Raw genomic sequence first — 13,770 nt, forward strand, 5'->3', positions numbered from 1 at the left:
CATTGCCCTCTTTGATGAGCACAACTATAGTTCACAAAGTTAAGCACAGTTGGGGTTTTTTTGGTTTCTTTTTGAAAGTGAGATTCTCACAAACTTGGTAGTTTTACTGATTTTCGGAAGAGAGAAATAGAGAAAAGCCATTTTTCTTTATGCAGATCAGCACTGCATCAGCCTGACTTCCAAACCATGTGTGATATTAACTGCTCATTTGTTCAGCTTGTGTTTTAGCAGAAGTAAATGCAGCTCAGGCACCTCAGTAAGTGTACCAGAAGATAACCTTTGGAGCTCTGGATAGCTGTTCACAGGGTAATTTAATTTGAAAACACAGAAGTTCTTACTGGGGGATAATGCCAATACTGCCTCTAACAACTTTTCCAAGGAGCATCACACAAGTCATTGTTTCCACTCTTCACTAGGGCATTAACATACCTTATTCCTGTGCCCAATGCAATGGGAGTGCGAGAAAGTTTTGAAAGGGTTTCTATCACCTGGAGAAGAAAGAAACAGACACCATGATTAGCTGTAGAACAGAAGAAAAAAAAAAAACTATTTTGTTCTTTATCATTTAATTATCACCAACGCTATTTCACATCAGATTATATAAACAGGCACAATATATGGCTGTGCAAAACACTGAGTGCACCAAACATCCACAGATTTCCCATGAGCTGGCTGTCAGTACTCTTGTACTGGAGAATGTGTTGGGAGCACACACAGAGGAAAAGAGGGGGAAAAAAAAAAAAAATCTCTTATTTACAAGTTTCAGCAGTAGTAAAAAACAGATTAAGTGGATTTAAAATTAAGTCACGCACGTCACCAACTGGAGATTCAATTTGCAATTGTAACCGAACTTAATCTTACAGACTGCTGTGAAGATTTTATTTTCTGAAGTTTGTTTTGTTTTATCCTAGCTCCAGAAAGAGAACCCTAAAGTGTTGCGCTTTTCCCGCAAGTGGCCAGAAGAGGGAGACAAATACCAGAGCAGCAGAAAGCCACCTCGTCAGGACCCGCTTGTAAAGGAAAGAAACAGGTAAAGAAGCCGAACATTTGAGCCCATAGGCTTAGTTTATTTTTTCAGAAGACGGCAGCAGCCTAGAATATCTCATTTTAAGCAAATATCTCCTGTAAGTGCACAAGGTCATATAAGACGACACTGGGAACATTAGGGACGGTAGAATACATACACATATGGACACATACATGAAGTTGTGCTCCCAGCAGTAATAATGCAAGATGAACTGGTACTCTGCCTAGCATGTTCTATCGGTCACAAATACTCCAGGCACAAATACAGGCTGGGCAATGACTGGCTGGAAAGCAGCCCTGAGGAGAGGGACTGGGGAGGTGCTGGTGGACGAGAAGCTCAACATGAGCTCTCAATGTGCACTTGCAGCCTGGAAAGCCAATCAGATCCTGGCCAGCAGGTCAAGGGAGGTGATTCCTCCCCTCTACTCAGCTCTGGTGAGACCCCACCTGGAGTACTGCGTCCAGATCTGGAGCCCCTATTACAAGAGAACGTGCTGGAACATGTCCAGAGAAGGGCCACGAGGATGAGCAGAGGGCTGGAGCACCTCTCCTATGAGGACAGACTGAAAGAGTTGGGGCTGTTCAGTCTGGAGAAGAGGAGACTCCGAGGTGACCTAATTGTGGCCTTCCAGTATCTGAAGGGGGCCTACAAGAAGGCTGGGGAGGGACTTCTTAGGGTATCAGGTAGTGATAGGACTAGGGGGAATGGAATGAAGCTGGAAGAGGGGAGATTCAGACTGGACATGAGGAAGAAGTTCTTCACCATGAGAGTGGTAAAATCCTGGAATGGGATGTTCAGGGAGGTGGTTGAGGCCCCATCCCTGGAGGTGTTTAAGACCAGGCTGGATAAGGCTCTGGCCAGCCTGATCTAGTGTGAGGTGTCCCTGCCCATGGCAGCGGGGTTGGAACTAGATGATTCTTGTGGTCCCTTCCAACCCTGACTTTTTCTATGATTTTATTTTGAGCACTATCACATCAGCAAGCCTTATTTAAAAGAAAAAAGCACACAGGCAAAATGACACTCTGTGTGAATTGCCATACTTCCAGTGACATGCCTGCCAAACATCTGCTGGGAACTTAGCTGAGAGGAGGCAGTCCAGAAGGTTCCTAGAGCATATGGAGGACAACTTCTTGATGCAGCTGTTAAGTGAGCCAACCAGGGGTCAGGCCCTGCTTGACCTGCTGTTCTCAAATAGAGAAGAGTTGGTGGGAGATGTGATGGTAGGAAGCTATCTAGGGTGCAGCAACCATGAGATAGTGGAGTTGTCAACATGCAGGGAAATAAGGAAGAGCAGTAACAGAACCCTTACTTTGGACTCATAGGGCAAACTTCAGCTCATTTAAGCAACTTATTTGCAAAGCACCCTGGGTAGCAGCCCTCAAGAACAAAGGGGTCCAGGGCAGTTGGACCTATTTCAAACAGAAGCTCTTGAAGGCACAGGAACAGGCTGTGCCCACATGCTGAAAGAGGAGCTGTCGGGGAAGGTGACCAGCCTGTATGGGCAAGCAGCTCTTGAAGGAATTAAGGGGGGAAAAAGAGGATGCATTGCCTTTGGAAAAGGGGGGAGGCAACGTGAGATACGTTTAAGGATGCTGTTAGATCTGGAGTGGCTGGAGAACAGCCAGGCTGCTGGGGTACTGGTTGACAGCTAGCTGAACATGAGCCAGCAGTGTGCCCAGGTAGAGCTTGTAGCCAGGTGGGGGCTGGTCTCTTCTCCCAGGTAACCAGCACCAGAACAAGAGGACAGTCTCAAGCTGCACCCAGAGAAGTTCAGGCTTGAGGCGAGGAGAAAGTTCTTGACAGAAAGAGTTGGTGGCCATTGGAATGTGCTGCCCAGGGAGGTGGTGGAGTCACCATCCCTGGAGGTGTTCAAGAGGGGAATGGACGTGACACTTGAAGCCATGGATTAGCTAGTCATGAGGTGGTGGGTGACAGGTTGGACTTGATGATCTCTCAGGTCTTTTCCAACCTTATTGATTCTATGATTCTAAGGTTCCCCTGAACTTAGCAGAAGTTTCATAACTATGTTCTGGCTAGCTACAACATATGAAAAAAACCCAAATGTTTATATTCAAAATGACTACATCCCTTCATACTGAAAAACTCAGTAACTCCCTAACTCTCCTGCAGCAAACCTGAAATTGCAAGACCTTAGCAAGACTTTCAGGTATAAAAGGCTGCCCCACCTTCACATAGCTTCTTCACACTGCCTAATGCCACCAGAGAACGGTTAGGCAAGTCTTCAGAAGTCACATCAAAGCCAGAGTTGCTTCAAGATGTGAACACGCAAGTTTGTTTTTCAGAATATAGCCAGTCTATGAAAACTAGGCCTCAAAATTCAAATCTCCAGCCCTGCACGAGAAAGCGAACCTCAGCCTGTGCCCCCGGGAGTGGCCATGCTGCTCATTCATGTTTCAGGTACAGCTGCCCAGAGCAACAGTCCCACACTACACATTAACTTTTTACTTCATGAACTACTCTAACAGCAGATTTTTTTTTTTTTCTGGCTTGGTATTTATTGTTTCACTCCACTTGCTCCAGTTTATGTAAGCACTTTCATAGCCCTTGTCAAAACATTATTTTTTAATTCCCTGTAGCCATAGCCTTCAGTGAATCACACCCAATATTCCTATGCATACTTACAGCATCAGTAGACTAGAGGGACTGTTTGACTACTTTCCATAGCAGTGATGTGTCCAAGTTTAAAATGTGTCTTTTTAAGTATTTTGTTTCTTATAAAAGAAGAACCTAAAAATCATTTAGTTCAAGAACAGGCAAAGTACATTTCTAAAGTACTTTTCCACTTTTAGAAGAAACAGAAGTAAACTATTTTACAACTCACTCTCCCCAAACAGGTAACATTTCTTTGCTATTGATCTCCTTCTATGATCAGGTGACCCTCCTGGTGGATGTGGGGAAGGCTGTGGATGTAGTCTACCTGGACTTCGGCAAGGCCTTTGACACTGTCCACCACAGCAAACTCCTGGTCAAGCTGTCAGCTTGTGGCTTGGACAGCAGCACTCTGTACTGGGCCAGGAACTGGCGGGAGGGCCAAGCCCAGGGAGTGGTGGTGAATGGTGCCATATCCAGCTGGCAGCCAGTCACTAGTGGCGTCCCCAGAGGAATCAGTGCTGGGTCCCATCCCATTCAATATCTTTACTGATGATCTGGATGAGGGAATTGAGTCCATCATCAGTAAGTTTGCAGACAACTGGGGGCAGGTGTTGATCTGTTAGAGGGTAGGATCCTTGGGGTCTCTTCCAACCTTGGTTATACTGTGATACTACTGTGATAGGAGAGCTCCGCAGAGGGACCTGGACAGGCTGGACAGATGGGCAGAGTCCAAGGGCGTGAGATTTAACACATCTAAGTGCCGGGTTCTACACATTGGCCACAACAACTTCATGCAGTGCTACAGGCTGGGGTCAGAGTCGTTGGAGAGTGGGCAGCCAGAAAGGGACCTGGGGGTACTGGCTGATAGTAGGCTGAACATGAGCCAGCAGTGTGCTCAGGTGGCCAAGCAAGCCAATGGCATGCTGGTCTGCATCAGAAATAGTGTGGCCAGCAGGAGCAGGGAAGTCATTGTGCCCTGTACTCAGCACTGGTTAGGCCACACCTTGAGTACTGTGTCCAGTTCTGGGCCCCTCAGTTTAGGAAAGATATTGAGTTGTGGAACCAGTTCAGAGAAGGGCAACAAAGCTGGTGAGGGGTTTGGAGCACAAGCCCCATGAGGAGAGGCTGAGGGAGCTGGGGTTGCTAAGCCTGGAGAAGAGGAGGCTCAGGGGAGACCTTATTGCTGTCTACAACTACCTGAAGGGAGGCTGTAGACAGGTGGGAGTTGGTCTCTTCTCCCAGGCAACCAGCACCAGAACAAGAGGACACAGTCTCAAGCTGCACCAGGGGAGATTTAGGCTGAATGTTAGGAAGAAGTTCTTCATAGAAAGAGTGATTGGCCATTGGAATGGGCTGCCCAGGGAGGTGGTGGAGTCACCAGCACTGGAAGTGTTTAAGAAGAGACTGGATGGGGCGCTTGGTGCCATGGTTTAGTTGATTAGATGGTGTTGGATGATAGGTTGGACGCAATGATCTCAAAGGTCACTTCCAACCTGGTTAATTCTATTCTATTCGGCCCATATTTATATTTCTGAAGTTTACCCAAAGTGAAAACAAGAAGTGATCAGCAAGTGAGGATAGCAAGTTTCATTGCTTTTACCAGTAAAACCTGGAAGGACTCACTTATGGGTTAGACCTTCAAAGCAGTTGTTTTCCTCTATGACCTTAAACCAGGACATGTTTTCCTAAGACAGGAAAAGACTAAGATTCACAACCATGTTACATGTCAAGTCTTTTTTCAAAATCTGAGCCTCTAACTTAGCATTTAAATGTTGCATTTGGCTGAAAACTCAGCTTCACTCCCCACCTTGAAGTGAATTTATCTAGCAGGCATAGAAACAGATTAGAATAATATAAAGCAGTTATTTGCCCATAAAAAATATTTCTAACATCAAGTTACTTTTTCACATGCTACTTTTTCATATGTTGGCAAGGGTTTCTTCCCAAACAGGTCATGCTTAACTTTGTCAAATTTGGGGGGACACAATAAATAAATAACAAGCTTCAATTATAAAGTCAAATTAATCCCTCAGAAAGCAAATAACCTCCTTCACTACACTCTGTCTGCACTCCAGTGTCTAGATTGCAAGAGTGATCTCAAGCACTCTTACATTCAAGAAAACTTTAGCTCTCTAATTACATGCCTAACATGCCCCCTTAGATACTGACTTTGGAATAGTTCTGTTTGGTAGGCTGACTTTCATGTATCGCAGTGTGAAGTATCTAAGTATTATACTTCTATAAAGAGCATTTGCTACTGTACAGTTAACCAGGACCTGGACAGTCTTGGATCAATACTTCATTTGGTACAGAAGAGAAGGAGATGAAGGAAACATATCTTAGCACGATAACATCACCATCATTAACTTTTTAACCAAAACACCTCTAGGAACTGCTAAATTTACATTTGCATTTCACTTAGCTGACAGATGTGAAAAACGACCTATAGCCAGAAAACTCCAGAGTGATTACACAGCTGCTGACCTAATACATACATAGAATAGAATACATAGAATAAACCAGGTTGGAAGAGACCTTCAAGATCATCGCGTCCAACCCATCAACCAATCCAACACCGCCCAAGCAACTAACCCACGGCACCAAGCACCCCGTCAAGTCTTCTCCTAAAAACCTCCAGTGATGGCGACTCCACCACCTCCCCAGGCAGCCCATTCCAATGTGCAATCACTCTTTCTGTATAGAACTTTTTTCTAACATCCAGCCTGAACCTCCCCTGGCGCAGCCTGAGACTGTGTCCTCTTGTTCTGGTACTGCTTGCCTGGGAGAAGAGACCAACATCCGTCTGTCTACAACCTCCCTTCAGGTAGTTGTAGAGAGCAATAAGGTCACCCCTGAGTCTCCTCTTCTCCAGGCTAAGCAACCCCAGCTCCCTCAGCCTCTCATATTATTCCAAGTAAAGGGTGAAATTGAACATTTTCATTCCATCTGCCTTGTTCTGGTATCATGTCAGTACTCTGTGTTGGTTTGTATTGGGTTTAATCAGGGGTGAGGATTTTTTTCAAGTAAGTTGAATGAATGAAAGCTTATTAAAAAAAAAAAGGGGGGGGGGGGGGGGGGGGGGCGGGGAGCGGGGTGACTGGTCTAAATACAAACCCCTTGACTTCACACAATGCATCTCTAACAGACCCTTGAAGGCAAACTGCAAATTTCAAATGCTAACTATGCAAATATGCCTCTACTACATACTGCTATGGCAGAAATTGAAGTGTTGAAGTCATACAGACAGAAACATGTGAAAGACAACTTAGTGTCTTGGCACCCACATCAGTTTTCCTTTGAAACACGACAGTCTGCAGATCTCCAGCAAGCAGATAAAAATGTAATAGCCTCATTTTGATTACACAAAGCTTCACAGATATCACAATACTGATTTGGGGCACATTCAAACACTAAAATCCAAGCTTCAAGTGAGCACTGATAGCTGAAATCCAAAGGAACAAAGGGAAGACAGATTTGCTTTCCACAGGGCTAATCACCAGCTGCGGGATGCTGCCTGTTTTCTCACTGACATCACCTCCAGCTTACCTGACTCCGGCATCATTCCATTCTTTCATTTCCACTGAACTACGTCCTCAGGAAAAACCTGAAGACTACTGCATCCTTCTTTCCCTTTAAAACTTAGCACTGGAATAGCAGAAGCAAGGAATATTTCCCAACTGTCCCAGGGAACTACGGCAGAGAAATGGACAACCTCAAGCTAAGCTTTTGTGACCTGACAGCAACTCCAGAAAACCGTTTTAAACCAGGTACCAAAGGCCTGTATGCAGAGGAAGCAAGTGTAACATGACTGCTGTAAAAACTGGGTCTGGTAGTCATGTCTGTTTCCTTTGAACACAGAGCACCAGCTCACAGCTGTGAGAAGACCCCTGGACGTACTGACATAGCGCTGGGGGGGGGAAGCCTGGCTGGCTCATGCCATGCAAACCTCCATACCATACATGCATTGCCCTAGGAAAGTCCCATCTCGTACCCATTTTCTTTAGTGTCTCTACAACGTCTTCATAATAAAGTGGCAGGAAAGTCTTTCTCCAGACACCCAAAAAAAACCAAAACAAAACCACAACCCAAAAACACCTCTAACAAAAAAACAGCCACGGCAGGAAAAAAAAAAACCAACCCTCCTGGGTGTCGCCTCTTTCTGTCTGTAGATAAGCTAACGACACAGATGCAAACTGCTGGGACTTCAAAAGCCTTGGGGAATCAACAACTAAAAGAGATGCAACATTTTCTCCAAAGCCTTGTAAGGAGAGGTGAGATCGAGAACGGCATGGCGGCAGCTCGGCACCAGCAACCAGAGCCAGAGAAACAGAACATAATTAACAGTCTGGAAGACATAAGAGGACAGAGGATCTGATGTCCAAAAAGATAGGTTAAGGCCGGGCCTTTTAGTAAAAATAACACATCTGACATTAAGTAAGAAATATCCAAAACTGAATAGTTACAATGTTTGGTTTGGGGTTTTTTTCCACATTTCTAAACTAGACCAAGGGACACTTGCTGTGTTATGTTTATATTACAGACAAAGCACCTACAGCAGTTTTCTCTAGGGCAGTGGTTAAAATAAGAGCATAAATGTAGTTTCCAGCAACAACAAGGGCCAGGTTGAGCCTCACACTAACCAAACTATTCTGCCGCCTCTTTCGTACACTGACCATTTTTAACATTATCTCTTTTATAGGGACCAATACCCCTGATTAAGAAAACTCCTGAACTGGAATGATGACACTGGCAGAAGGCAGGGGGGAGAAATCACCAACAACAAAACAAAAAAACAAACCACCAAAAAAACCCAACAACCAAACAAAACAAGGAGTGAAAGAGAAGCAAAACTGAACACTCTCCACAAAGCTGAAAAGCTTAATACAGTATTATCAGGACTACAATGAGCACAGCCAGCAAGTCTGCAAGTCTTTAACAATAAATATCCAAGTATGGACACAAGTGAATAGACATTAACCAAAAGTTGCACTTAAAAATCTCATCTTTTCAAACTTCAGATAAATGACATGACTACAGTTGCTAGTCCAGAAGCATGAGAGGTTCCCTGGGCAGCTCTGGTCTTACAAGGAACTGAAAAAGTCCCAATTGCACAAGCAGCAGAACGGTCGTTAGTCTCTTGGTTCTTTTTGCCCGACACAAGCACAGGAGGAGGGAGTTTTAGCAGCTGCTTCCTGTCTGCAGCTCGTGGGTTTGGTTCTATGAATACCTTTCAGCGTTCACTATGCTTTCAGGGTGGTTAGTTCTGGGGGTTGGGTTGGGTTGAGATTTTTTTAAGATACTGCTTAAAGAATCACCAACTTCAATCACTACTGTGATATAAAGAGAACACTTGAACACTGCAGCTAACAGCCTAAGTGCAGACTGCCTTCAAGCATATCATCCCTGTGAAAGACACAGTGAAACAGGATTTTGTCCCTTCTAGTCCATTTATTACATTTCAGGTTTGCATGGAGGGCAAAGGAATATAAAAAGGATATGCCTAGGACAGGGCTGCAAAACCTAGCTGCTATTAAATCAATCCAGTTCCCTTCGTAAAAGTTATGAGGATGACTTACACTTACAAACAGCATCTTCAAACTCTATTCAGCTTTGATAAAGTGCTCACTTTCCATGCTTTGTAAACACTGTTATTAGTGATGCCACCATCTTTTTACCATATTTTATATGGGTCATAAGACTAAACAGTTAAGGAGAGAACAGCTTTTTCCTGCATTTAAACAGAACATTCTAATATAATCTTAATTATATGGACAGAAATCAGTGCTATATGTTTTTGCTTTTCTATTGCCACTGTTCTACAACAGACTTCAAAAAAATATTTTTCACCTTTGGAAAGAACAAGCAAATTCTCTAAACTGCAACCTCCAGTTCAAATACTGTGTATAAAATATGGGTGTTCTTGACCTTGAATGTTTAAAATTAGCATACAAATGTTTTGGAAGGAAACAAATGCTCTCATATTCATTATTGATTGAACCTCAAATACTGTTTTAGGTATGCATCCTGGAGTTTAAGTGACCTGTGGCTTCTTCATTCCCTCTGTTTCTTTTACTTCAATATTTAAAATGATTCCTTGTCAATTTTGATATTGGCAAAAACAATATTCAGAGAAGACCACACAATGACTTTCTTCCTCTCATCTGCTAAAAGCAGAGGAAGATCTTTCTCTTCCTGTCTTGAGTGAAACAGTCACTGCCACACTTCTCCCTTTTCTGAAGTTCCTTTAACCATTGACTATATAAACTGAAGTGTAGCTTTACTGAATTACACCAAGTCATACTTGAACCATGAACTGAATTTACTCCAGTACACAATCACTGAAGATAAGGATTAAGGGTTTATTAGGGGTAAAAGCACACTGTAAGCCTCCTTAATCTCAGATATGGTGGGCAATACAAAGGGAAGTGAGCTGTTCTCGTTGATGCAATTACCCTTCAGCTCACTCAAGGCTGTCTTTCAAGCCTCGAACTCTGAAGAATTGTCTTCTGTACAGAAGAGACATAGGATTGGATCAGTCCATCCAAAAAGCATTGCACTTGCCTTTGAAACGACCAAAAAGAAAACCAACCCTGTATTTAAGAAGGCATCTTGCAATGAAAATGGCAATACCATCAGCTTCTATTCTAGAAACATGAGGAGCAGTTTGGGTTTCTCCCTAATCATTGGTTCACTTAGATTGAAAAATGAACAAACAAACCTACAGTTATTAATGAGATTTGCATCTCATTCTCCCTGAGTTGTATACTTATTCCAAAAATTACAAAATGAATGAGAGCAACTAACCTGATAAGCTTATTTGCTACTGCTTAATTAAGTCTCTTGTTATGTTCACTTGAATATGCAGCTGCTTGCAGCTTATGTTATCTATGTATAGATCTTTCCCCTTTAGAAGTACTGCACAACCATGGGAAAGTGACATTCCTCTCTATATCTTTTCTCTTTTTTAGTATTTGCAATACAAAATATCACTTCTGAGCTAGTCAGTATCTGATAGACATCATATCCTCCTTTGTACCCATACTGATGCTGCCTTTACACCGCATATGACCAAATTAAGCCAGTCAGGTCTCAGAGAGCTTGCCATCTGACAGATCAGTTAGAAGACAGAAAAGACAAACAAGACACTTAAAAGTAGTTCATTTTAAATTTAGGGGTTTTTTAAAATTTTCATTTTTATCTAAAATATGCATCTATTTAGGTCAATGTTTCTTCCTAAGCCAGCCACCCATTAACAATGTTCAAAAGTATTTGAATACAAGCAAAGCAAAAGTATTTGAACACAGTAATTGCAGAGGATCAAAAACTCCTCACCTCCCTACCAGGCATAACACAGGTGTTATGCCCATATTATTAAAAAAAAAAAACAACCCAAAACAAAACACAAACACCACCACAACTACAAACCCCAAGAGTCAGGATCAGATCTTGTAAATCTATGTCTCTGATCTGTCCTGTTCCAAGTCCTTCACCTCCACAAAATACAAAATAGAAGAACACTGAAAATCTTAAACACACTTTTCTCAGTGATATGATGCTGTCTCTCATTGAGGAAAACAATATTTGCTTTAACTCTTCCTGTCGTTTGGGAGGGAGGGGGGCCTATTCATGGATGTTCTCATACAGCAGGGAGGACAAGGGTAGGCACTGTTTTTTTTCCTCTCACAAGGAAAAAACCCAACAACAAAAAAAAAAGCTTTCAGTAGTAATTTGAAAAACACTTTATTCTTCTGTTGCATCAATATCTGAAGTTGCTGGGCAGCCAATATGTCTGATACTAATCTAAGAACTGCAGCCCCAGACCTGAACTGCAGAAAGGAATCAAATTTCTTTATATCCGACAATGCTAAGTGAGTCATATGAGATGTCTTTCAGACAGGGACTTGCTCGCCAATTTTCACCTGTCTGGAGATTTCAGAGAAGACTGAGGTCTTCAAGTATGTGATAAGGATCATGCTATGTATTTCAGATGCAGATACCACTGATACCTATCACTTATATGTAGCATTATGATGTCTCTTGAGATTTCACCAGCACTACTGACTTCAGAAATTTATGCCCTCTGCCTTGTACTCCTCACCCACTTGTTTCTGCCTTGCACTTTGGATTACTACTGTCTTAGCTGTGCTAACACAGCCATTAGCATGGTCATGTCACAGACCACATGGGAGACTTGATACACAGAGAGACAGAGATTTCTTAAGATACCAATATGCACACTGGCATGAGAAAAGAAGCAAAGGAGAAGTAATAACTTTTGACATTAATATTGCCTCTTAAAGTACACAGAACTATACCTCACTCTTACTTTATAGGGTTTATAAGCATTTTCAATGAACCAAGGTGGGCATTCCAATTCTACATGGCATGCCCAAACCAACCACAATATCCAGAGTGCTATTTAGTCCCACCAGTGTCTCAGAAGAGGCTTAGGAGTGAAGAAACCCAAGATTAGCTGTGGGCAAGGAGATGCACCCAGATAACATGAGAAATGCTGAAAACTATTCTCTGTCCTAGACATGAATAGGCTACCAGAAGAGGCCATGCTTTACAAACAACAGGCTCCCACACCTTTTGCAGTCAACACACAAAGTCATTTGAGGGAGATAGAACCAGATCTATCAGGTTAATTGAATTGCTGTTCTCATCATGAATGTATACTAATAAAAAGGTATCTGCCAAGCAACACAGGGACTTGGTAACTTTCAAGTTGCTCACTTCTTAACAGTATTTTTCTTGGTTTTTGCTTCTCTGCCTCCTAGTCTTTGATTACTATCAAGGTGCAGTCAGCTAAGATTCAAAGTGCACTGCAGGAAACAGTAAGAAAAGCAAATAACAATGCTAGAATAAAACCTCTTCTAGGCAATTTGTAGTGTTGCTTGTGTCGGTCTGTTGCCAGACAGAGGAACAACACTGAATGTTAGGAAGAACACAGTTTACAAGTACCATACTAATTAAGGTAAATTGGTTGTAATCAGAACTCTTCCAGAAGAGACCAATAAGAAACTGAATGGTTTTCGATCCTATACAAAATCATCTCTCATTCTAAACAGGGTACTAGGTTCAGTATTACTTTTGAATAAACATCAGAGTGTATCTTCTATATAACCTCATATAGCTTGTTTCAAGACAGACCTTTTTCTGTCTTCTTTACAGAAGATTCTTACGTAGCTTTCATTAAACTCTTGAGTAGACAAGTAGAACTGAGATACATCAAATGGGTTGCTTCATACAGACCCAAACTAGCTAATATATAGCAAAAGAAAAAGATATAGAGGCTAGTTAAAACTGGGAAGGAGCATAAAGGTCCAACACTGTAAGTGATAAGATACATATTAAAGTGCTGAATGAATACTCTTACAGTAAACACAGAATCAACAAGCAAATCATGAAAATGCATGCCTTAAATCCAGAGGAAGGTAGTAAAGTGCATTTTTCTGCTTTTTGCATGCTAATTAATTTGAAATACCTGAGGGACAGGATGCCATCCAGAAAGAGGACCTGGACAGGCTCAAGAAGTGGCCCCTGTTTGAACCTCATGATGTTCGGCAAAGCTATGTTCAGGGTGCTGCACCAGTTCAGTCCTTGGGATCAACAGAGGCTGGTGGACAAAGGGATTGAGAGTATCCCTGCAAAGAAGGACTTGGGGGTGCCAGTGGATGAAAAGCTGAACGTGAGCCAGCAAAGCGTACTAGTAGCCCAGAAAGCAAATTACATCCCGGGCTGCATCAAGAGAGCCGTGGCTAAGAGGTTGAGGGAGGTGATTCTCCCCCTCCACTCCACCTGGAGTACTGTGTCCAGCTTTGGGACCCTCAGGAAGACTTTATTGCAGCGTGGAAGACAGATGAGGACAAAATTCTTCGCAGGGTCTGATGCAATAAGAGAAGGCATAATGATTTTAAATTATAAGAGGGTAGATTTAGACTACATATGGGGGGGGGGGGGGGGTGTGGTGGAATTAACCATGAGGACAGTGAAATGATAGATCAGATTGCCCAGAGAGGTGGTAGATGCCCATTCCTAGAAACATTCAAGCTCACACTGGAAGGGGCTCTGAGCAACCTGATCTAGTTGAAGATGTTCTCACAAACTGTAGTGGAGGTGGACTAGAT

General features: G+C 42.8%; 1 protein-coding gene across 4 annotated transcripts in view; it reads right to left on the bottom strand.

The window, feature by feature from the left end:
* Positions 1 to 13,770, bottom strand: part of VAV3 (vav guanine nucleotide exchange factor 3) — a 187,540-nt gene that overhangs the window by 101,339 nt on the left and 72,431 nt on the right. For all 4 annotated transcript variants that reach the window (XM_054165301.1, XM_054165299.1, XM_054165300.1 and 1 more), the window contains exon 3: positions 430 to 488. In XM_054165301.1, the coding sequence (XP_054021276.1) occupies positions 430 to 488 (59 nt within the window). The remainder of the gene's footprint in view (positions 1 to 429; positions 489 to 13,770) is intronic.

Source organism: Dryobates pubescens, chromosome 11 (genome assembly GCF_014839835.1).
Source record: "Dryobates pubescens isolate bDryPub1 chromosome 11, bDryPub1.pri, whole genome shotgun sequence".
In the NCBI taxonomy this organism is placed as follows: Eukaryota; Metazoa; Chordata; class Aves; order Piciformes; family Picidae; genus Dryobates; species Dryobates pubescens.